We start from the raw sequence: 26591 nt of genomic DNA, 5'->3' as shown, positions 1-26591 counted from the left end.
TAGACTGTGTTCAGAGAGAGAGAGAGAGACCGAGACCATTAAAGAGCGTGACACGTACTTCTAAGTAGTTTGGGTTCAGAGTTCACTTCTACTCTTCCAGTGAAGCCAGTAGAACATGTGTCACTATTTTGTACCTGTAACTAGATTTAAGAGGCGGATATCATTAACTGTTACACAGCACAAGCACAGAAGAGAGAATTCATCACTTCCAGAGTGAAACAAAATCCAATGCCCACTGCACCCGATCTGGACTGTCAAGTGACTCACCAAAAATCCCCAGCTATGTGCAGTGTTACAGCAAAGACAAAGATTATTTTATGCTACACAACAACTTGGAAAACAAGATTTAAAAAACAAACAAACCACCTGTGAGTTTGGTGCTACTATAACACAGCAAATGGAAGGCTTGGGAGGTAGATACCTTCTGCATCTCCAGACCTGGGTCAGCAGTGGTGGCACTCTATGCTGTCACAGTAGGTTGAGAGTGAGAGAGCAACATGCTCTTTAAACACATGCCCAGCCCACTCACTTCCTGCCCTCTTTAGTGAGGCTGTGAATTTCTGCAGCATGGATACACATTCACTTGGAACTAGTCTTTAGTCACTAACTCATTTCACACAGGACACCAAGCTGCCATTGGAAGTTAAATTGTGCTTACTATCAACCTACGCTGGATTTGAACCAGTGATCAGCAGGTGAAGGGCTCATATCCCATTACCAGTCTCCAGGACCATGCCACCCCAACCCTGCAGCAGTTGCCTTCTGAGAGACAGAGTTAGTTCTTTTAAAGTGCACAAGCAAGGTATACGACCTTTACATTTCACTTGACAGATAACCCCATTATATACTGTGTTTTCCAGCGCAAGTACCCTTTACCCTGGAGATAAACAGAACAATAGACGGGTGACAGACGGATGAACATTAATTCTCCATCACGTTCCATCCTTAATGAACTGAAGTACAAACACAATTATGGGCATCACCTACTTTAACTGCCATAATTTGCCCACTTGGTTTGTGGACCATTTTGTTGACTGAACCATAAGCTCCTCGTCCAATTTCTCCAAGGTCTTTCAAGTCCTCTGCAGTAAAATCCCAATGTTGTTCAGGGGAAATCTTCAATTTTCCTGATGATTCAATGCTGTGTGTTCTCAGTCTCTCTCTGTCAAAAATATTGGGAAGCAATTTTTCCACATTTTAAATTGGTTTTAACTTTCTCTTTTCAGCAGCACTCGATTAAACATTAAAAGAGAGGGGTTCACATAGGCTAAAGCAACAATTTGATTCCAGGGAGGATTCTGGTTGAGGATGCAGGGCTGAAGGAGAATATTAAATAAAAAATAAATTAAAAAAAAAAAGAAATACATTTTGGTCACAGCTTTAATTAGCTATATGTTTTAGCTGCAGCCTAAGGCTTAATATGTCTCTTAGATTAGATTCATACTAATTACTCTCATTTACATGGCTAATTTCTATTGTGCATAAAAGTACGTCAGGCTTGTAGCAGGACTTGGTATGGCATGCAGAACAAGGATTCTTGTGAGCACCTCCAGTGCCCTGCACAATTAGCTACGTGCGTCACCTCCAATGCAGTACTGCACTTGCTGTCTCACTTTTGCACCTCATGTTGAACAGACATTAAACTAAATCTCCTGTTTGTATTGGCAGGTTTATGAAGAGTCTGTTGATCTTAACAGAAAACTGTAACTTATTTCAAAGACAATATAATCACTTCAGCTGGTTGAAAAAGGCACTGAAGAGCCCATTTTTATTATAAAATATTGTGCAAATTGACTATTACTGAAGAAACCAGAAGCTGCGAGACCAAACGTTTCTTAACAAAGTGCCTGAGCCTGGAGTCATCAGGCAAAGATAGGCCCACAGCCTGCAATGGGAATTTGTCTGTATAAGGAATTCAGGATGACGCCCACAGTTCATGGCAGAAGCTACAGACTTCCACAGCTGTTTTAATGTGCTTCCTATTACCTGTTTTCAAGTTTTGTTTTTAACACTGATTTCACAGGAGAAGTGTGTGGATATTCTACACTTTGTTCCTAGCAAATAATAGTGTTCAACTTACAACAATTGCAAAAGTCTCCACTGTTTCTCCTGCATTCATCTGCTGATTTGCACTACCGAGGTCATAAATTATGCCAAGAGACTGGACTTCCCAGTTTAATCACATTGATCAAAAGGTTGCTCACACCATAACTCTCCAGTGTTATGGGGGGCATGAAATCAGAAAGGCATTTATAAAAACCAAGGAGATCCCGTTATACTAGTCACCTGGACACTGAACATATCATTCTGGCATTTGATCAAACAACTGACAATTCCAGGATTTGGTCAAATGAGTAATAATGGAAGGAATAGACCTTTGAGCCAATGCTCAAAGATTCTCAAATTAACCAGCCAAAGGAATAAACATACTCCAGTGTATGTTTAAACATACTTTCATGCTGTTAAGTACACTAGAATATCTGTCAGCCAGCTCCTGTACATGCCACATACTATGGAAACTACTACAGGCCCGCTCCTGAACTCCTTGGGTATGTTTGCATAGCTTCTACCAGCAAGTTGTTCAGATGATGTTGACAGACTAGCGTTAATTGGCTCACTGTAGCATGCAAAAAACAGTAAAGTGAACATTTTGACTTGTGGTGGTGTTTCGGCTCTAAAGTCTAGGGATGGAAATTAGCTTCAAAGGCTGAACTTCAGGCCAAGCCTACGCAGCTATTTGAAGTACACCAGCCCAAGGCCCACCAGCGCAAATCTGTTGACTGGGCTGAAAGACTCGCTCCCAGCATCTGTGTGAAATACTCCTTCGCACTTCACTGGAACACAATTCAAGGGAGGTCACGCTGAGGATGGTCTTGACATTCCTTGAATTCTGTGTCTAACTCCTCAAAATAAACATTGCATTAGCATAAATTTTATGTGGAAACTGCTTAGCACAAAGCAAGTAGTGAAAAAAAGGAAACAGAAGACAAGAAAATAATTAAAAAAAACAGAAGAACAGAACAACAGAAGAAACCTCACCTCAGACTGACACCAGCCCACATCAAACAAAGATAATTTACCCTGGGAGGTGGATTATGAGAGCTGGAGCCTTCCCTGCTGCTCACACATTTTCATTTGACAGCAATCTGAAAATGGGTCTGCTTTTGCTGGAAGAAGCTAACAGATGAGAATTACTGCTTTGAAAGGTACCTCCTACTCATGTCTTCTCAGCCAGAGCAATAGCAGAAGGGAATGGAAGGCAGAAACACAGTGTGTGGACACCAAACCCTGCAGGTGGTGCTCTGTTGCTGTGGGGGTGGAAAATTTTCTGAGGGAATGTTTTCCCACTGGAAAATGCCTTCATATCATAAAACTGGAAGAGGCCTCACAAGGTGATTGAATCCAGTCCCCTGCTCTCACAGCAGGACCTATTCACCATCCCCAACTTTTTTTTTTTTAATCTAACCTACCCCAGACCTTTGAAGGGCCCCCTCAAGGACTGAAGTCACAACCCGGCCAATGCTCTAAGCACTGAACTACTCTCTCCCATGCCAATTCATCAAAAGAGAAATATGTCAAATATGATACAATTTTGCTTCCAGGGGAAGGTCACTAAGATAAAAATGTTCAATTTTTTAAAACAAAAAATGCTTTGATTGACTTCAACTTCCTTTTTTTGTTTTCCCCAGAATTCTGTTTGGAGGCAAATTTCATTTTTTGGGGGGTGTTTTCATTCCTTTGTGGATTGAGAAAGGAATTCAAACTCTCAGAATTTCCTGCAAATTGGAAAACTAAGATCCTGTTCTGCATCAGCCAAAAGCAAATTGTGCTACTGTCCCTCCAGCAGCAGGGGGAACCCACAAGCATTGGGGGTGGGGGTAAGAAGTCTTAACAATCCCTCTCTACCTACAGAAGGGACTACAGGTGCCAAGAGAGTGGTATGAAGCAAGAGCACACCATGGAAATATAAACACAAAGCAATTTGCTCTACTTTTAGTGAAACTCCACTAACAGTCCTGATATATTATCAGCTTCTCAAATGCCAGCATGAAATGGTCATTTGGCCAAATGACATGTTTAACAGAGTGGCACACATCTTATACACACTGTTTTCATGTAGGTAAGGTCTTAGAAGTAAATATTGACATTTTCCGGTAAGCAGCATGGTCTGGATCTCAAACACTCCTTTTCTCATTAAAATGTTATACTTTTTACAGTGATTTATTCAGTGTAAAGGTAATGTAGGACTTGCCTTATGCGTGACCTCTATGCCAGAATAACTGCACACAGATGCATACCCCTGATTAAATGCACTGCACAGGTGTCACATGGGAGTGTGCTGGCATAAAACCAGGATAAATACAAACCCCACATAACTCCAGTGCAATGCATCTACGATAGGGTTGCCCCATCAGCTATATCAATGTAAAAACCCCATAACGTAAACAGGCACTTAGAGACCACATGTTCAAGTCTGCCCTAGAAAGCCAACACAGTGAATTGGCAATTAAAGTAATAAAAGAGTAGCTCTAGAGAACAATATGAAGGTCAGAAGTAGTTAATACCAGATTTCTGCTTCATTGCTGAATGTGGGGATTTCAATCTTTTGCTTAATGACTTTATATGCCAATTTTCTCTTCCCCCATTCAATTCTACTTTCTGACAGTGCAATCAGGGGTATCAGGCCAGGAAATTGGGTATACAGCCATTTCCAAACAACCCTTGCAAAATCAAGATGAACTCCAAGGATGCCCCAAGATGCACTTTGGAGTGGTTATTTTATTTATTTAATACTATCACTTTTCATACCTACACAAGGGGATAGCTTAACATTTCAGTCTCAAATAATTATGGATGGGATTTTTAAAGTAGTCCAAGAGGTCTTTGTAGTTCAGTTCTCAATTGAATTAACTGGAATTTGGGCTCCTAACTCCACTTAGTGTCTTTGAAAAGTCCAGTCTAGAATATCAATCTAAAAATATTAGAGGCCTGGCAGTTCCAGGGGGTTCAACAGAGTAGACAGCTAGTGCTATATGGAGTGTTGCATTTGTAAAATGCCAACATATAGCCCTTACTACAAATGGTTATTTTACTTTGTCACAGCAATTATATTCAAGGGATTAGGAACATCACCCAAGGCAATTATTCCTCTCAACAGCTGCCTTTTGACATAAGGCAAAACATTCATGGGTCTAGCTTGGCATGAGCCACAAAGACTGCTGGAGCCAGGCACCACCATTGGGGGCCAAGGGGAGTGTCACAAAAATTCAAGGCCTGAAGTATTCTACTGTAAACTTGGTGATCTCGACCAACACTCGAAAGCTTCCCATGTCTAATAAGCCTACAAGACTCCAAAACTCTACTGACAAATAACCACAAAGATGAGGGCCCTCAATTAATCACAGTTAACACGAGTAAGTCAAAAAAATTGTGATAAAAAATCATGACTCATCAGTTTTAATCACACATAGAAAATAACAAAATACCAACATAAATGTATTTAATATTGTATTAATATTGTATATGAATGTATTTAATATTTTGCATGTTTCTCTACATTTTCAAATATATTGATTTCAGTTACAAGACAAAGTGCTCTCTTTATACTAGTATTATTACAAATATTTGCACTGTAAAATGACAAAAATATTATTCTTCATTTCTCTGTGCACAAGCATCATATTGCAATCTCTTTATCGTAAAAGTGCAATTTACAAACGTAGATTATTTTTGTTACATAACTGTACTCAAAAACAAAACAGCGTAAAACTTTAGAGCCTAAAAGTCCACTCAGTCCTACTTCTTGTTCGACCAATGACTAAGGCCGAATCTACATGGGCAGCTTTTGTTGACAAAACTGGGCTTTTGTTACCAAAACTCACCAAACGCCTACACGCTTAAAGTATTCTGTTGAGAGTTTTGTCAACAAAACTCAGCTATTCAATCAACAATGTTATCCCTGTTCCTGATCAGGTATAATGCCTCTGTTGACAAAGTGCCCCTGCAGATGCTTCTGTCGACAGAGAGGGCTTCCAGCTCCCCGGGCAGCCGTTTGCAGAGCTTCCAGTCAGCCATTCTGTCAAGAGAGGGCAGGGCAGTCTGGCTGGTCTGTCAACAGAGAGCCTTGCTCTTTCAATCCGCAGTTGAGTGTAAATGCTACCTGTCGACAGAGGTACTGCCAAGGTTTCACTGTCAACAGAGACTGCCCATGTAGACGTGGCCTAAGATAAACAAGTTTGTTAACATTTTGGGGAAATACTGCTGTGCACTTCTTATTTACAGTGTCAGCTGAAAGTGAGAACAGGCATCTGCATGAAACCTTTGTAGCTATGTTAACCATTTGTATGCCCCTTCATATTCCCACCATACCAGAGGACATGATTCCATGCTGATGACACAAGTGTTAATTAAATTTGTGGCTGAATTCCTTGAGGAGATAATTGTGTTTCTCCTGCTCAGTGTTTTACCTGAATTGTCCCATCTATTTCGTGGTAGGGAAGTCTGAGATGATGACTGAGCACACATTATTCGTTTAAGAACACTGTCGCTATAGATTTGACAAAACACAAAAAAAGTGTTAATGTGAGATTTTTAAAGATTGCTACAGTCCCCTACCCAAGGTTTAAGAATCTGAAATGCCTTCTTCCTAAGTCTGAGAGGGATGAGGTGTGGTGTATGCAATGGTCTGATGCGGAAACTATGGAACTCAAACCACCAAAAAAGAAAATCAACCTTCTGCTGGTGGACCCTGATTTAGATGATGAACACCTGTTTTCATTTGAAGCGACACTGCAAACAAGAAGTAGACAGTATCTTCTCCCACAAATACAAACACACTTTTCTCAGCAACTGTCTGAATAAAAGGTAGGATAGGGCAGACTTGAAAGCTCTAAAGTTTCACACTGTTACTTTTGAGTGCAGTTTTTGTTCATAATTTTTCATTTGTAAGTTCAATGTTCATGATAAAGAGACTGCACTAAAGTACTTATATTAGATTAAATGAAATACTCTTGTTTTTGTTTTTACTGTGCAAATACTTGTAATCAGAAACAAATATAAAGTTAGCACTGTACTCTTTCTCTTCTGTGTTGTAACTGAAATCAATATATTTCAAAACTTGGAAAACATCTGAAAATATTTAAAATGGTATCGTATTATTTACAGCACAATTAATCATGTCTAATTTTTTAATCACGTGATGAACCATGATTAATATTTTAAGTGCTTGATTTCCTTAAAGACATTGCACATGTTTGGAAATGCATAAGTTGTATAGCCGTAATTAAGATTTACCATTAGTATCTTAACATAGTATCTTAACATTTGTGTGGTGTAGGTGAGCAGCCCTATAACAGGCAAGTACAAAGACGGGGTAATTTCAGGCAAACCTGAATGTCACATGACAGCACTAAGGCCCTACATAACAAAGCAAGGTGGCATACACAACTAAGTGAATCTTCAGCAAGCTCCTGTCCGCTATTGTTGGTAACAGCACAAATAAACGTAAGATGGAAGGGATGAAATATTGTGGTGGGAACATAAGAGACGACAAAAGAAATTCCATAAAGATGTCAGACATAAAAGAAAGATTAAGGCCAGTGTGGGTTTGTTGCCCCATGGAGAAAGTGACCCGGAAGGAAGGCAGAGCTGCTCAACGTCTCCTTTGCTTCTGCCTTCTCACAAAAAAAGAGACAACTAGTGAAGTTCCCATAAACAATAAAGGGAAAGGCGCAGCTCAGGATAAGTAAAGAACATGCCAGAGATATTATGACTAATTTGAATTACTTCAAGAGAGCATGGCTTAATGATTCATCCCATGGTGCTGAAGGTACTAACTGAAAAAATCTTGGAGCCACTAGCTATCACATGGTTTCCCAAACTGAAGGGAATGCTACCCTGGGTGAGGGGGTGAAGAAATTCCAGGGGAGGTGCAAGGCAACCCAACCGCCCCATCATTCACCCCACCCAAAGAGCCAGCCTTTGCCTGTGGCTCTCAGCCCCTGCCATTTTATGTGGATGACCTGGCCCAGCTGCTATAAAAAGCAGGAAGCCGGTAAAGACCCACTTGCAAAGGTGAGTGAGTGTGGGTTGGGGAAGAGGAAGAGGATGAGGTCAGATGAGGGTGCCTGGCTTGGGTGAGGGGGATGGGGTAAGAGTGAAGGGCTGGTGGTGCCCAGCTTTGTGGGAGGGAAGGGGCTCGGACGGGTGGCTTGCGGGGCTTGGCTGGCTGGCTTGCAGGACTCAGGCAGCTGGCCCGGGCAGCTGGCCCCGGCATCGCAGGGCTCACTCAGGTGGCTCAGGCTGGAAGGCAGGTGGCTGGCCCCAGCAATGTAGGGCTCAGGCTAGCGGCTGGCCCCAGCAATGTAGGGCTCAGGCTAGCAGCTGGCCCCAGAATTGCGGGGCTGAGGCAGCTGGGGCTGTCAGGCAGGCAGCTGTCCCTAGCAGCACAGGGCTCAGGTGGCTCAGGCAGAAGGGTGGGTGGCTGGCCCAAGCAACATGGGGCTCGGGCAGCTTGGGCTGGCAGGCAGGCAGCTGAACCCAGCGTCATGGGGCTCGGGCTGGTGGGAGGGTCGGCGGCTGGCCCTGGCAGTGTGGGGCTTGGGCAGGTGGCTTGGGCAGCTGGCCCATGAATGGGGTGGGCAGCTTGTGGGTGGGCAGCTGGTCCTGGCAGTGAGGGGCTTGGGTGGCTGGCGGGTAGGCGGATAGCTGGCCCAGGCAGCAATGGGCTCAGGCAGCTCAAGTGGGTACCTCTATCAGTGCAAGTCTCAGGCAGGCGGGTGGCTGGCACAGGCAGCTCCTGTGGCTAACATGGGGGTCAGGCAGCTGGCCAGCTGGGGCTGGGCCAGGCACCCACAAGGGCCAAGAAGAACTATTTGTGCTCATTTTTAATTGTAAATAACACTTTATATCAAGTTTTTGTGTTTATTTTAAATTACAAATTGAAGCTTTTGTTAAAAGGGGGGTTGAAGGATGGTAAAGAAGAGGTGGGGGGGCATGAAAAAATCAAGAGGAGGGTGTGATGCCGAAAAGTTTGTGAACCACTGGGTTATAATGTCTGCAAACTCTTGGATGATGAGAGGTCCCGGAAGACTGGATCAGAACGAACATAGCGCCCATCTTTAAAAGAGGGAAAATGGAAGAACCTGGGAACTACAGACCAGTCGGCCTGACCTCATTAACTGGGAGGCTATTATAGCAATGTATAAGATATTCAACTTGTGAATAAATACCCGGGAGATGAAGGGGTAATCACTAGCAGCCAGCATGAATTTTCTTGTTTGACAGGGTGACTGGTTTGGTGAATCAGGGAAAAGCAGTGGACACAGTGGGACTTAAAAGCTTGCTGGGCCCCTGAGCAAGGTTAGGGGAAGAGACAGGGAAAGGGAGGCAGCTCAGCACCCCCAGAAAGGTGGGGCCTCCAGCAAAAGGGGTGCACTTGGTCTATCTTCCCTGAGCTCTGTCAGGAGCATGCTGTGTGGGGCTTTGGTATTGATCTGAAGAGCCCCAAATCCTTCTGAATTGCCAGACCCTGGGGCAATTGCCTCTTTTTAGACATCCCCCCACCTGGCCTGGGTGAACATAATATACCTGGAGCTCCACAAAGCTTTGGACATAATCCCATGTGACAATCTGAAAAATAAACTGGAGAAATGCAGGCTTCACAGAATTACAATTAAATGGACACATCATTGAATAAACAATTGCAAACAACGAGTAACAATTAATGGAATGATGTCATATTGAAGGGAAGTCTGAAGTAGGGTCCACAGGTATATGTTCTGGGTTTGGAGGTCTTAATATATTTATTAATAACCTGGGTACAAGAAGAGAGAGCTTCTTGATCAAATCTGCAGATAACACAGGGGGTGGGGAGGTTTCCAAACACATTGGAGGATAGAGCTAATATTCAAAGGAATCTTGATAAATTGAAGAACTGGACTACAGACAAGGAAATGAAATTTAACAAAGACAAATGCAAGGGGCTATCCTCAAAAATAGACAATAGAGGATAACAAGCTCAGCAGCAGCACTGCTGAGAAGGATTCAGATTGTTGTGAATCACAACCTTCATATGAGTCAGCAATGTGACACTAAAAATAAAGCAAATGCATTTTAGGTTGCCTTAGCAAGCAAAAGCTGAAGGAACTAGGTAAATGGAAAGAAAGAGGAGATTAAGCAGGGGAGATGATAGTGGTTTTCAAATACTTGAAAAGCTTCCATAAAAAAGGAGAAAAGTTGTTCTCTCTTGCCACAGAGAGCAGGGCAAGAGGCAATGCATTCAAGCTACGGCACAGCAGGTTTAGATTAAATCTGAGGAGAAATTTCCTAATTCCAAGAACAGCAAGACGATAGAACCAGATGTCTAGGGAGGTCATGGAAGCTCCTTTGTTGACATTTTCAAAAGGAGGCTGGAAAGCCATTTGTCTTATATAGTTTAAATATAACAAATCCTATATCTTGGTGGGGCAGGGGAGGAGGAGGGGCTTGACTAGATCAGCGGTTCTCAAACTGGGGGCAGGGAGGATGGATTCTGGAGGAGCATGAGAAGTTTTATGGGGGCAAAAATACCTTAATGTGCATATTCAGAGCTGGAGGGCCAAAGAATGGCACCTGTTGGCGGGATGCCCAGCACTGAAGGCAGTGCCACCTCCAGCAGCACAGAAATAAGAGTGGCATGGTATTGCAATCCCAAGTTCTGCACTGAGGCTGGAGGAGGCACTGCCCTCAGAGCTCCATGTCTAACCAGCGGTCACTGATCTCCAGCCACACAGCTCTGACAGCAGCACTGCCACCAGCATAAATAACAATGTTAAGATGGCAATAGCATATCATGCCACCCTTACTTCTTCACTGCTGCTGCTGCCCATGATACTGCCATTAGAGCTGAGCACCTGGCTGGCAGCTGCCATGCATCACTCTGACTTCAGAGCTGGGTGACTGAAGTGCGACAGCTGCTGACTGGGTACCTGGTGGTGTGGGCATGTAAACTATGACAGGCACAAAGAAAGGAGGCATGATCAAATTAGGTTTGGGAACCACTGACTAGATGACCCTTGTAGTTCCAGCTAACTCTGCTGCTCTAAAGAGCCTCACAGACATATTATGCTTCACAAATTGTTCTGAAGGAAGTCACGAACTGGTCAGAGGTTAGTGGACATAATACACGTTTTACTTCTCCCCATGCCTAGTAAAAAGATGCTATTCACGATGATATTTCAGAAGCCAGTTTCTGGACACTGTGCTGACAAGCCAAATTGGTGACCAAGAGTAAACCCTCAAACTCACAAAAAAAATCTTTCACCCTAAGATTCAGCTTCTAATAAGGCAGTTTGGATTGTTCACACTTCATATGTAAAAGCAGGTTTATGATTCTGGCTGATCAATATGCACTGAATCTGCTGCGCATTTCTGTAGGCTGTTTAAATGTAGCTTTCTTTACTGAGCAATCTATAACCAGGGAGGCCAACACACATTACTTAAATGGTAGCCATGTTTTGTAATGTATGGGTGGAGAAAACCTCCAATAGCAGAGCTGCAGAATTATTTCAAGTGTCCCAAAAATGTCAGCTCCCCAGTGAGTTTTCATCAGAGTCCTAAAAACAATATCTTCCTTACACTGAACAAGCCAACAGATTAACAGGGATTTCTGCCTCAGGAGAGGACACAGAATACAATGGTTTTGCTCCTACTTGTTCATTTATAAGTCTTTCTGCTACTTAGCCTACTGTTCTATGTCTACAACCCACTACTATAGCCTTACGTGGATACAAAATTTGTGTCCATATCCACAAAAATGAGCCATGGATATTCTCACTGATATCTGCAGATAGAGATACCTGTGGATATAAAGTAGATAACCACAGATTCACAGGACCGCTCCAATCACTGATTAAGAGATTCAGCAAAAGCCTTAAAAGAAGGAATTAATTCCATTCAGCATCCCTCACCAACTAAAACAAATTAAAAAACAAAGGCTAGGTCCCTCATTTTCATCATGAAGAAATAGCAGAAGCTCAACTGAAGCCTATTCTGGCTCTTCGTATTCCACCAACATTATTCAAAGCAAAGATCTCAGCAGTGCATGGAACACTGTACAGAATGTATCACAGATCTTGCAGCTGAATTCAATGTCCATTTAAATTCACAGAAAACTCCCACTGATTGAAGTGTGAGTTGGATTGGGCCTTCAGAAGCACCAATATTAAACTTTTGAGTGTATTTAGTTAACTAGCTAGATTCTGTCCTCAGTTTACACTTGTGTAACTCAGATTCCAAGTATCTTCAAGACACCTGAGCCCTCCCAAGTCACTGGTGTTAACTCACACTAGAATCTAGCCCTACATATGGAGCCCCAGAACACCAAACCAATTTTTGTTTGGAGTGAAACATGCAGCCAGCCTTGTCCAGTCTACCAAGGATGGCCAACCCCAAACTAGTGTTGGATTAAAGCACTGTAGGTTAATATGAAAAATCTTTCAGCTAGCTACTTTAACAACTCTTCCTCCTGAGCCACTGCCAACTATCAGAAAGAGAACAGAAATGAGAGATATAACACATCATTCAGAGTCAGAATAAGAATAAGAAGAAATAATATATATATATTTAAAAATCATACTGAAATGTGATCATATCATTATATAGAAATAACTCATGGAATGGCACAGTATTGCTGAGACAAATTTCATTACTTTATAGATGTCATTTTTGCTGACATGGAAAATATTTGACAATGGCTAACAGACAGTTAATCTTACTGTAGCCTGCTGGAAAGTTTCTGGATGAGGTCCGCTTCTCTCCTTTTGAAAGTGAACGGGACAATGTGATTACTACCCAGTGTTGCTTGTGTATCACTTCAGCCAGGAAAAGAGTTGTGAAAATGACAGGAAAACATGATGCTGTTATCACATGACACAATAACGTATAACAAACTCATCTAAACATACTGCCTTTGCCATAGCTAGCATCAGAAATTAATGCACATTATATTTTTCTTTCCCATTAAACCTAACACAGCAACGCACTAGTTCTTGCATTTGAAGATCTTTGAGCTGCACTGTTACTATTAATTCATTATATTGTACTTTTTTTTTTTAATACAATAGAAATATTATTTTCAGTTGAAATTTTAAAAACTCCAATTGGAATCAATTTACTAACAAAATACCTCAATATTGATATCATTCAGACGACACAGATTCACCACATTGATCACGATCACATAGTTCCTCTTGACTCTGATAAAGGAGTATTTTTTACCCTAAAAATGCGTATACCTTAAGAGTGATGGTCCCCTTTAGGTTTGTCAGTCAAAGTGAATCAGCCTATCTACTTTTGAATACTATTTTATGGCTTGGGCACTCTATACCCAAAACTTTTATTTCCAGATCTTTGCAGCTAATAGAAGAGCCCAAAGCTAACTACTCCTGTACACTGAGATCAGGCTTTGGATTAGAGCTTCTCACAAGCATTCCAGGTAAGAAATTTCCCTTTCCCATGACTAGGATACACACTTTCAGAATTGATGGATTCTGGGTTGTACACTTTACTAAGGACTATAGGGAGGACAGACAAGAAATGATCCCTTAAATACCTGTATATACAAATAAAGCAATGACCAACAATGTTCAGAACAAATACATTCCTTTGCTCAGCTCACCATCTGCAAATGCCCTAGAACTAAGATTGTCTGTTATGACTGCTTGCTAATGTACCCCTTGTGACATTTCTTACATGCTTACATAAAAAGTTCTGTAAGGTGCTCAAGCAAAGGAACTTTAACAGCTCTGGTTTCTCTGTCTGAACAGGATATGGAAGGTAATGACACTTCATGGCTAAGTCAAATTCAGTGCAACTTTGGAGGAAAACCTAACCCTGAAAGTAACACACTGCTATCTGCTATGGAAAAGGACATGTCTGAAGCAAGGGAAGCATCCAGCCAGGAAAGAGAAGAGGGATTGCTTACCCAGAAGACTGTACTAATTAAAACTAATACAGTGATTGCAAGAGAGGCCATAGCAATACCAACCGGAAGATCCTAGTACAGCACCAAACATAACATGTATTTTGAAGGTAGCCCTCAAATAAGTCATGGAATTGTGGAGGTGACTGACAATCAAATGTATTAATGCTCTGTAGTCCAGTACTATTGTGACATTCTTTAAATGTGGGTCCATCTAAAATGACTGTGTCTGCTTTATTTCAGATCTACAAAGTACGTCAGCTAAGCAGCAATGGGAGGATCTCCTGGAGCAAGGCCAACAGCTGCCAGAATATCATGTTCCCTTTTTTAATCTATGAGGACTATTACTAAAATGAAAAGGGAGAAAGCATCATTCCTGAGAGAGATACCTGTTTGGAACATGAAAGGCAATGCATACGTCCACTGGATTACACTGCATCCCACGTCCCCCTGGAAGTCAGCTGTCACCCCAAACGAAGCTGTCCTATCCTGGCAATGAGAAACTATTTTTGGGGAACACTATTCATCTCTCAGGCATTGTGACTACTTGCCAGCCAAAGCTAAGTATGAAGGAGAAATGGTCTGTCCAGCTCTACTCCAAATAATGTAGTGGTTCCACAAAGGAGGGCATCAGGCCTAACTCAAGGAAAGATCTTCCCAGTACTGCATGATATCTATTGGAGAGCGGACTGGGACATCTGACTCTGAGGATTCCCAACATGCAAAGCCTTGATGATGAAGCATAGTTTCACCTCTTTGAGATTCACAGAGTCACCTATAGTCACCTAATCACATTACATAAAGAACCTAATTAATTTTAGTTCCATTCTGAAATCTATTTCCCCACTGTGTGGCCTGGCTAAATAATTTAATTATGCTGGCCAAAAAATAAATCCATCCAACTACAAAAAAGCTCAATAAAGAGCTTGTTGTGTTACTATGGCAGAACAGCTCTTCTGCATGGGACCTTTTTTTCTGATACCACTGCAGATTTTTCTGGTGCATCTTTTCCATCCAGCTCAGTTTATTTCAACCTCTCACACAACAAAGAGCAAACATAACATAAAGAGAAAAAAAAAAACTAGCAAAAGTGGCCTGGAGGAGTGGGACATGGTTCTTAGAGTGTGTAAATTTTTGTTTTTCTGTTGTCCATTTCATGATGCCTGGCACAAGACAAAGATAGGACTTCAGAGGAAACAACCTGTCAGTTTTGAATCTGTGGACCAAAGGATTCAAAACAGCTTTGAGTAACAAAACAAAACAAAACCAAACTACAAACTGCTGCTCAAATGACAATGAGATTATTTGAATGTTTAAAGAATGAAGTACTTGCTTTCTGTTTTGATTAAATTCATCAGGACCAGAATATCAGACTGTCAATGACAAACTTTAATTCTTAGAACAGCATGGGCATACCTTTGCTTTATATAGAGACAATATGGTATTTTCTGCCTCATTACTTATCCTTTTCCTAAGGATTACCAACATTCTTAACTTTTTTCACTGCCACTACACATTCAATGGATGTTTGCAGAAAACTATCTACAGTGATTCCAAAATCTCTTTGCGTGGTAACAGCTAATTTAGACCCCACCAATTTATATGTGTAGTTGGAATTATCGTTTTCCAATGTCCGTTACTTCGCATTTATCGACACTAAATTTCATTTGCCATTATTGCCTAGTCACCTTATTTTACATTCTGCTCTGGATTTAACTATCTCAAGAATAGTATCTGCAAATTTTGCCACCTCATGATTTACTCTTTTTCCAGATTCACTAGCCTTCTCTGGAACCCTGGGTATCAAACCATCTTGCGTACAATGCTTACAACCGCGCTCAGACTGACATTATCGACAAACAATACCAAATGAGACACAGCGTCAACTATGCTGAATGTTATGCTGTCCAGAATCTCAAAAATAACCCAGACATTATAATCAAACCAGCTAACAGAGGGGGTGATCTTGTCATCATGAATAAGTCAGACTATGAACTGGAGGCAGCCAGACAACTCTCCAACACCAAATTTTACGGACCTCTCTCCGCTGATCCCACTTTGGAATTCCAAAAGAAATTACAACAACTACTTAAGGAACTCCCTGCTGCTACTCAGCACCTTATTCACTCAGACACACCATCTGAGCCCTAGCCTGGATTATTCTATTTACTTCCCAAAATCCACAAACCTGGAAACCCGGATGCCCTATCATTTCAGGTATTGGCCCCCTTACCGCCGGACTATCCAGTTACGAGGACTCCCTCCTCAAACCCTATGACACCCACACTCCCAGCTATCTCCAAGATACCACTGACTTCCTGAAGAAATTACAAAACATCGGAAAAGTTCCTGACAACACCATCCTTGCCACCATGGATGTAGAGGCTCTATACACCAATATTCCACACAAAGACGGATTACAAGCGATCAGGAATACCATCCCTGATGTCACCACAGCCAATCTGGTGTCTGACCTCTGTAACTTTGTTCTGACCAACAATTATTTCTGATTTGGGGACAATTTATGCCTCCAGATTAGTGGAACTGCTATGGGCACTCGCATGGCCCTGCAATATGCTAATATATTTATATCTGACCTGGAACAACAATTCCTCAGCTCTTGTCCCCTATTACCCCTCCTCTACTTACGATACACTGATGACATCTGTGGTACAGAGACTCTTGAAGAATTCCACAGAGACTTTAACAATCCGCACCCCACCATCAACTTATGCCTTGACTATTCCACATGAGAGATACGTTTCTTGAACACTACAGTACAAATCATGGATGGCCTGATCAGTACCACACTCTACTGGAAACCCCACTGATCACTATACTTACCTACACACTTCTAGCTTCCATCCTGCACACGCAGCTAGATCCACTGTTTACTGTTAAGCCCTTAGGTACAATCGCATTTGCTCTGATCCAACTGACAGACACCAAAAATTACAAGATCTTTACCAAATATTCATAAACCTGAATTACCCACCAGGAGAAATAAAAAAACAAAATCAACAGGGCCAGATGAATACTCAGAGACCAGCCACTCCAAGATAAGCCCCAAAAAGCCAAGAACAGAACACCACTAGTCATTACCTACAGCCCCCAACTCAAACCACTGCAACGCATTATTAAAGACCTACAACCTACCCTTAATCAGGATGCCACACTCCAGAAGGCCCTAGGTGACAGGCCTGTTCTCTCCTACAGACAACCTCCCAACCTTATGAGGATTCTCACCTACAACCACAGTTTATACCATAGGAACACCAGTCTTGGAACTTTTCCTTGCAACAAAGCCTGACCTGGTTATTCACAGAATCAGGGGCACATTCTCATGTTCCTCAACTAACATCATATATGCTATAATGTGCCAACAATGCCCAGATGCTTTGTATATTGGACAGACTTCAAACTCTCTTAGACAAAGAATTAATGGGCATAAAACAGACATAAAAGCACCACTGATCCATGAACTGGTCAGCCACCAATTTAATGGAGTGAGCCATTCTGTTAATGACCTGAAAGTTTGCGTCTTACTAAAGAGGAATTTTCACAACAGTTTGGAAAGAGGCTGCTGAACTCGCTTTCATATTCAAATTTGATACATTAACACATGGTTTGAACCAGGATGCGAATTTTTTAGTCATTATAGAGGCTCTTTTGCATACTTGACTTAACTTAATTCTTGACTCTCCCTCCACCCCACCCCCATCCCTCTACTCTCTGATTTGCTCACCTTGACAATATTTTTCTGATTTGTCAGCCTTGATTTTTGGTTCTCTGTGCCTTAAATATTGAGTTTCGTCTGGTATGGCTATGGCTGAAGAAGTGGGTCTGTCCCACGAAAGCTCACCACCTAAGAAATTATTTTGTTAGTCTTTAAAGTGCTACTGGACTGCTTCTTTGTTTTGATAGAAAGGAGTGAGAGTTTGAAGTGGAGGGTGTCCCAAGACAGCTGCAGTCTATCCCTCTTTTCTGTGGTTCTGAGTGCAGATAACTTGTGGAAGCACTTACGACATGCACTGACCCCTTAAACACCTGCCAAAATTTGAACTGCTAAATGGGAAAACCTCACATGTGTCCCTTGCCCCCATAGGAGACTCATGGTAGCACACAGGGGTTGCACCTCTTCCACCATGCCCTCACCAAAATTTTAATTGCTAAATGGGATGCTCCGTCATGCCCCCTCCTGTTCCTCTGAGTGGCCCTCTATGTACCCCATCCACTTTGCAGGCACAAAGAATGTCAGCAAAAAATGGGAGGGAAGTTACCTTTGAATGTATCTATTCCCATCTACAGTAGATGTGGACTTCAATCTCACAGCTAGGTTTGTAAAACACCTAACCATGGGGATAATTTCTTCATGTCCTTCCACAGCACGAAACACATTGCGGGCACTCAGAAAGTAACAAATAATCAGCAGCAAGGAGGAAAGATTCCCACAACCTCAGACACTCATTTCACCCCAATCAAAGAACACATTGAGCATCTGCTGGTTTATCAGGGAATGGCTAACCTCTACGGCACTGGACTGGCACCCATTTACATCATGTAACAGTAATGTCACTATGATATGCAGGATACACACTAGGCAAATGTGATTTCTCTTTTGATTAGGAATACACACTTGGTAGCAGAAGGGAAAGCAGCCGTTCTTACTTACCTGGTAGCTCTCTTATAAGCTACATCTACACTACAGAGTTTTGTCAACAAAACTTGTGGAGCGTCCACACTAAAAATGTGTTCCGCCAAAAGTAAATTGACAGAATGCAGCACTTTTTGTTGACAGACTTTTGTCTCTCCCCCATGGCGCAGAATGCCCTTCTCAAAATATGGACGATTCAGGGGGCTCTCTGTCGACAGACAGGGCGTCTGGGTCACTGCACAGCCCTGTCTGCTGTGCTTCCAGTTGGCTATTCTGTTCAAAGAGCGGCCAAGCAGTCAAGCTGCTCTGTCAACAGAGTAGATCGACAGAGCAATCCACTTGTGTGTGTGGCTGCAATCTGTTAACAGAAGTTTTTCTGGAAGATGTCTTCTGACAGTAACTTCTTGCTGACAGATCGCTCTAGTGTAGACACAGCTCTAGAGCACAATGTGTTTTTATGCTATAAGACTCAGGGTAGTAGGAGAGGGCCTAAGGGATGGGAAGTTGACTTCTCCTCCAGCCCTGCTGTTGCAGCACCATTTCAGGCCCTTTTTTAAAAAGGGAGTAAAATACCTTACCAGTGTCACTATTCACCCCTGCTTACAATCCATGAATTCCTATATTTATGATTAATGAAATTTTTTCACTGCTTTTCAACATTTTTGAGGTAGATTGGCAAAACTTAAGAACATAAGAAGGGCCATGCTGGGTCAGACCTAAGGTCCATCTAGCCCAGTATCTTGTCTGCTGTCAGTAGCGAATGCCAGGTACCCCAGAGGGAGTGAACTGAACAGGTAACAGATCTCTCTCCTATCATCATTGAGCTAATGTAATCAATGTGAGCAAAGATAGGCTTTGTAAAAGTAGTCAGCATTACCCTGCCCTTTGTGTTTTTGCTAACATATTGCCTTTACAATTGTTCCATAAGGTCATGTCATCTATTCAGCAGGTCCTTCACACAAGAGACAAAGATTTAAAAAAAAATCATGGAACAGTGCTTCTACGATCATAAATAAAGGCAGAAAACATATAGGCTGGCCAAAAATTACTGATAAGTAATTTTTAGTAAGTTTCAAGGTTGGGGTGTCCCTTTAAGAATCATGATACGGTGAACCCTCGAGTTTCGCAGAGGTTACGTTCCTCCAACCCCCGTGTATCTCAAATTTTCACACAAGTCAGGCAGGGAGATGGGAACCAGTCTGGTTTACACTGCCACCGTCTGTTGACAGATCATAGCCACACTTTCAGCTCTCCCACTGACAAACTTCAGGGAAAAATATTTAACAGGCTCCTCATTCTGGCAGAGAAAGGCATAACACAAACCAATGGCTGGAAGTTGAAGCTAGACAAATTCAGGTGGAAAATAAGGCATATCTTTTTAAACACTGAGAGTAATTAACCATTTGCACAATTTACCAAGGGTCATTTTTACATCAATATTGAATGTTTTTCTAAAACATTTGCTCTAGAAATTATCTTGGGGCAGGTCTCTGGCCTCTGTTACATAGCACATCAGACTAGATGATCACAATGGTCCCTTTTGGCTTTGAATCTCTGAATCTTAAGTATATTATTGAAACAAACTTTTGGGAAAAAGTGGGGAGTAGCAGTCTTGTCCATCTCCCTTCCAGAGTGAGTTATTATTTTGGAGTTAGTATAACCTCTCCAATATTCCTTCCTCAACATGCCAACAAGTGATGGCTCAAAGACATACTGTGCAGAATTCCATGTCACAACTTTTACAGCTTTTGACAATTAACAACCATTTTCCAGATCTCTCTCAGCCTGCTGGAGATGACTGCACCCACATATCTCACTGCTAGTTGGTCTTGCCTGTGACTAACTACACCAGTGAACTTATTTCCTCCCGCTAACAAAAATACATTCAGCATCTGTTTTTCCAGTCTGCAACATACTTAATTGACCTATCTTATCACTCAGTGCAGGGCAACTACTCAGAAGTAATGAGATTCAACAGACAGACTCTGCTCTAAGTCTGATGTACCGCTCCAATTCTTCCAATAAGTAAGGGAATAATCATTCTCCATGACTCACTCACTCTCCAGTTGCTTTTTCACTTTGCAGAAAAGCCAGAGGACAGACCTGGCAGTCACACTGTAATTCCACAGCTCAAGGGCAGACATTAGTCTTCAAGGTAATAACTGCTAGATCATATGCCCACCCTTCAACTATCCAGGTTTTGACTACCGTAATGCAAGCTGGGCTCCTAACTACTGCAGACCCAAGTAATTAAGATTAGGGTCTGACAAGCCAGCAGTTAGGGCGCTAACTTGGAACTCTGGAGATCTAGTTTCAATTCCCTTCTTTTCCACAGACTACCAGTGTGTCCTTAGAGGTCACTTATTCCCTTTTGTAAAACGGGATAACTAGCATTGCCCGAGCCCTTTGGAGTTTGAGAGGATAGAGACATTGAAAAGAGAACCAAGCATTCACGTGATAGAAAGCAGATTGGTACCTCCTATCACATTACGTTAAACTTAGGCATCTGAATATGTGTCCAGATTTTCAGGTGTGACAAGGTTCCATAAATCGTACTGGAGTGAATGGAAACTGCAGATGATCATCTCACAGGTGAAAAAACCAACTGGCAATAGAGCAGAAAGACCAGAAGTTCTGGCAGCATTGTGCTTTGTGATATTTATAAGTCAAAACCAGTGAGAAAGAAGAAAACAGTCCTTTCATGTTAATGTTGTTGCTAGAGCCATAAGGATTTCTGCAGCAAAACACTAAGGCATAGCAAACACCAAGAAGCAGGACAACAGCAGAGAGCTCAGAGACTCACAGTAAAAGAAGTTAAACAGCATACAGAGTAATTTAATAAATAAAAAACTATTAAGCACCACCACTCCCCTGACATCCCTCCCTATGTTAACACCAGTGCACTATCTCTGCTCTGTAAGGTGGCCGTGGTAGAGAGAATCCTAAAATTTAGGAGGAGGAAGAAAAACAGCTACTAGAAACAGCTTCAGGTAGCACTTGCAATCCAGACCTCTAAAGAGGATTCAACAATATCTTCCTCAAAGAGGAAGGCCAAAAACACTAAATAAGGGTGTTTTGCGCACCACATCAGCTTTTCACAATCTTTAGCCAGAGAGGCCTTGGCAACTGATCTGTCACTAGAGAGATGCAACTACCCAGATGCAATTCAGCAACTTAATCAGGAAAAATCTCTCTCATGAAGAATGAAAAAAGGGAAGATTCTACTGATTCAAAAACTGCTGTGAGTTCTGCTTGGCCCTTCAGGGAACAGAAAGGTATCGTATGACCTGTGCCCAATTAACAGCACCCAATTAAAAGTATTGGATTATCAAGTACATGTGAAAAAATATTGCAGACTAGCAACAGACCCAGCATTATTTACAAGCAATTTTTGGCAAATTATTTTGAATCAAAAAATTTACAAAAACCCCACTTACATTCTTGTACAATTTCTAAATAGAGATGAAATTTCTCTAATAATTTACCCATCAAGATTTATTCACTCAGATGCAGGTACCTCACCTACAAAGCAGCTGGCAACCATGTATTAAAAAGCCATGAAGAATGCACAAAGTATGAGCTTTGTGACACTTCAGCGAGATTATGGCCCTGGGCACAAAAGACCTCTCCACCTTAATAATAACCTCCTTGGTATCTCCTTAAATTGAATAACAGAGAAGAAGGATGAAGAATTTCTCTCATAAGAGCATCTGAATTTGCTCAGAAAGGATTCTGGACGATCTGGTTGACCCTTCTGGCCTTAAACTTTCCGACTCTAATCTTGCATCACTAGAGGAGGCTGTGACAGTGACTACGGTTCAATCGGGTAGCCAGCTGCAAAATCTCTTTGTGAGTGCTCCCAGCTTCTGTTACGGGAGAAGGGGGACACGGTGCTGCCAGAAACCTACATAAGGATGAACTACTTCAAGTTCGACATCGAAAATCAGATGCTCAAATAAGATGATGATAAGCAACAAGAAAACTGACAGGCAATCTAACAGGTACATCAGATGACAGGCTCACAACTTTTATAAGAAGAGACTTAATGCTGGCAGCTTTCTACACTAGCTTGTAATGGCACATGTTCAGATACCCTAGTGACAGAGGGGGCCCAGAATTGCAGGTAGCACACAAAGCACATTGAGGATTTCTATGCTGAAGAAGAATCAGTAACAAAGCACAGTCCTTGCACCTATTCTTTTATTGGTACACAAGGATAAACTGTGTGGTGTGAACCTGGTACCAGAATACCAGTACAGTAAACTCTTCTCTATCCAGCATTCTATTATCCAGAACTCTCAGATAACCAGCATTCTAACCATGAGTAAATTTTAGTTACATTTTCCATAGGTACAATATAGTGAAAGTAAACACAAATAAATACAGCAAATACAGTGCAAGTTTACAGTGTACAATACTACTGTTGTTGGTAAAGTACTTTACACACATTTTTGTTTGCTTCTTAATATCTAATCTTATTTTTCTTTAGTGTTCTGCATTGCTAGGTATACCTCTCTATTATCTACAATGTTTGAATATCTGGCAACCTCCCGGTCCCCCTGGCTATGAAAGAGTTTACTGTAAACTGCATGAATAATAACCCTGCATAGAAAGCCTGTACCAAAACCTAAATCACTACATTCAAAAATAAGCTACTGAATCTGTTCAACTAAGCTATTCAGCTCTAACAACTCTAAAAAGAGCTAGGTATAGTGCAGACAGATGTAACGCAGTAATTCCATACACCATTACACTTGTCAAAGGCCTAGTCTACACTACATCTCCCGCTCCCGGTTGACCTAAAATACACAACTTCAGCTATGAGAAACATGTAGCTGAAGTTGATGTACTTACCACGGGGTCTTCCATGCAGTAAGGTCAGTGGGGGCTGCTCTCCCATCAACTTCTCCTACTCTTCTTGTCCTGGTGGAGCATCGGAATCAACAGGGGAGTGCTCAGAGGTTGATTAATCACATCTAAACAGACATGATAAATCGACCACCAGCAGACCAACTGCCGCAGTGTTGATCCACTACGTAGTGGAGAAGAGCCCAAAGAAACCTTCCTGTATTAGTTCTATTTACAATTGTCTTCAGCAGGGACTCTTAATCGCACGTTACTGTAGGTCTTATGTAATGTGTACTAATAATCACTAAGTATGTGGCTGAGCTGACTACATTAATTTTACTTGTGCCCTAAATCATATTTGGATACAGAAGACAGAAGACAAAAGAGGCCACACCTTGCATTAAGGGTCCATTTATAAACACTTTAGAAAGAAAGAATACTGGATTTGTTATTTTGTTATGGGGTCCAACAGACTGATAAATTGGTTATAATCTTGGCTAATAAAACATTTCTAACACCTACCAACAATGCTTATAATTATATGTAATACATATTACAAACATCTGTTACATGTTGTAACGTGGTGCACCATCCCCACACTGGCCAGGAGGGAGGGGGCCAGGCTTGCTGGGTGGAAAAGGCCCTTCCCCTCAGGCCCTGCTGGGCATGCTCCAACTGCAGCCCAAGTATAAAAACCAGGAAGGCCAGCTGGGGTTGGTCACCAGCGGAGCAGGAGCTCCTGCTATAGCTTCGGAGCACCAGCAGCTGGAGGTGGACCAGATGCTGGAATCCATGAATTCCATAAGCTCCATGATGAACACTAAGCTCTACTTATGATCCAACAGCCTTGCTTGGCAGTAAGAACTAGAATCCATCTTCACTCTAAAATTCTTCATTCTAATCCCTTCCATTAGATGCTTCATGTTGATCCTCTAGCTGGACTTCCCATAAAGCAGCCACACCAATGTCCTCTAGAACAAGAGCAATTATCTTGGTTTCCCAGAAGCACCCAAGCTTAGCAGCCACAGGCCCTCTATTCAGTGGAAGAAAGTTTTTAAAAACAAAATCCACACCACAAGCTGTCCATGAAAGACCAGCCCAACCAACCCAACAGCACTTCAGAGAAATCCCACTCTAGCCAGCCAATCAACGGGAGCTAGATATTTCAGATGAGCTGCATCCCCTGCCCTCAAGTCAAAATCCAGCTTCTGTCAAACCAGGGTGATGACTTCTCTCCTCCCTCCGATGACTGCATTAAGGTGGTGTTGCACCATGGATAATACAGGGGATTCTGTGAGACAAGCTCCAAACTTTCTAGGGCTTTGTTTTGCAATACCTCCCAGTCTGTAATCTCAGTCCAAGACACACTGAATCAGGCTCCTATTTAAAGGTGATTCTAACTCCTCCCAGATCCTAACAAATTCACCCCAAATTTAGAAAATGTTTAAGATCAAATTCTGGCTCCACTGAGGTCAATGCGAGTTTTGCCACTGACACCAGTAGGTACTACCCTCCATTTTCTGAACTGAACAGGTGCTCAGTGTATTTGGTTATTCAGCAGCCTCTTCTCTCAACTTTCTGGTAACTCCTGCAGCAGTACCCACACTGACTGCCCCAATAGGCTAGGAGCAAGAGCAAGCTCCCTCTATCTGTGCACATAGACTCCTGTTTTGGGGCTTGTAAATGCTGACGACCCCCTATTTTTAAAGGTAGTTGGGCATCTAAATACCTCTGAAAATCCCATACACAGTCAATTTTCAAAATAGAACTTAGGTGATTTTGAAAATTTTACCCAAAGTCACATGCTGGAGTCCCTCCAAAAATCTACTCTCTTTCAAAAACAAACAAACAAACAAACAGACACTTTACTTACTCTTAAAGGAAATTATTGGCTACTCACAGTGAACTGAGCCAAGCACAGCACAGCTGTCACGTTAGCTTCCCTGTATTCCTCAAACCTTTAGCTGAAACACTTTCAGCTGGTTTTGTGCTGATCTTTCTTCTCCCTCTGGTACTGTTCCACCAATGAACATAGCTACTGATCTGCCGCAAGATCACAAAAGCTAAAACCCTGCAAATCTTTTCCACGCTGTTCTCCATTGTTTTAAAACAAACAAGATGACAGGAAGAGATCACAGATGGAGACTGTAGGGGAGGGTGTCTAAACTCTGCCCAGTGGTAAGAGTAGAAAGGCCACACCTAGGCTGCATGAAAATGGACTGGATTGCAGCCATCCTCATATTCTATAGAGCTATGGCTTACAAAGACTGCAGAAATTGACAGGCAGCTCCGTCAGATCATTTGGCTCAATATGTAGCACTTCCTGCTAAGAACTGTGGTCTTTGGATGGCGCTGCTCTGCATGAAACACAAGTGACTTCAGACTCCACTGTGGAATTCGGAAGGATTCATTTGGCCTGTGGAATGTTCTTCTGCAGTGGCTTCTTTGTTTCAGTAGCAGAATTTATATAGACACTTCCTCCCTTCTGACAAAAGCCTGAGCAGAACAGAAAACCCCCTTCATTACCCTTCTCTCCAAAATAAGAAATCACAATTTCTTACCTGAAAATCCACCAATCCAGCCTGATCAGTTCCCCGATCACAACCTGTCAATCAAGCAAAATATAGCTAATAGGCAATTACATTTTGTGGCTCCATCTGGTCACTACCAATCACTCCCTCTGTGCTTTCCATAAGTTATTTCCAAATTTCAGAGAAGAGAAAAGATAAATAATAATAATAATGACAACAGAAAATTCTGCCCTTTTTGAAGCAGATACAATGGGACAGCCTCCAGACTGGTGGATCCAAGTCACAGAAACCTAAATTTCACGCAAGAAATTAACCTCTCTGTATATTCAGATCCACCCATCTGGACCAATGTGGCCTATACAGCAAAATCCATCAAGATGGGAGAGGTCAGTGATACTGTGTTGAGTCAGCACTGACACATGAAAACAAAAAGCCCACCACCATTCAATCCACCAGGCTTGGAAAAGAAGTAGTATAACATAATAAAGAGAAAGCAACCTCAGTAAGGATGGCTTTTGAAAAGTGGGAGCCAGATGGTCTGAAATAGCCAATCCATATCAATCATCTATTAATCTGTTTGATGAAAAGAGAGAAAAAA

At 42.0% G+C, this 26591-nt stretch overlaps 1 protein-coding gene across 5 annotated transcripts in view; it reads right to left on the bottom strand.

Moving 5' to 3' along the window:
• The window catches only part of MAP2K4 (mitogen-activated protein kinase kinase 4), a 160220-nt gene that overhangs the window by 74721 nt on the left and 58908 nt on the right, over positions 1-26591 (bottom strand). For 3 of the 5 annotated variants that reach the window (XM_075014398.1, XM_075014399.1, XM_075014402.1), the window contains 2 exons: positions 12756-12851; positions 988-1162 (listed from right to left, as the gene is read on the bottom strand). In XM_075014398.1, the coding sequence (XP_074870499.1) occupies positions 988-1162; positions 12756-12851 (271 nt within the window). The remainder of the gene's footprint in view (positions 1-987; positions 1163-12755; positions 12852-26591) is intronic. The other 2 variants (XM_075014400.1, XM_075014401.1) reach the window with 1 other exon arrangement.

The sequence above is a fragment of the Carettochelys insculpta genome, chromosome 20 (assembly GCF_033958435.1).
Source record: "Carettochelys insculpta isolate YL-2023 chromosome 20, ASM3395843v1, whole genome shotgun sequence".
Classification (NCBI taxonomy): Eukaryota; Metazoa; Chordata; order Testudines; family Carettochelyidae; genus Carettochelys; species Carettochelys insculpta.
Note: the sequence above shows the minus strand (reverse complement) of the source record. Positions and strands in the feature narration are given on the sequence as shown.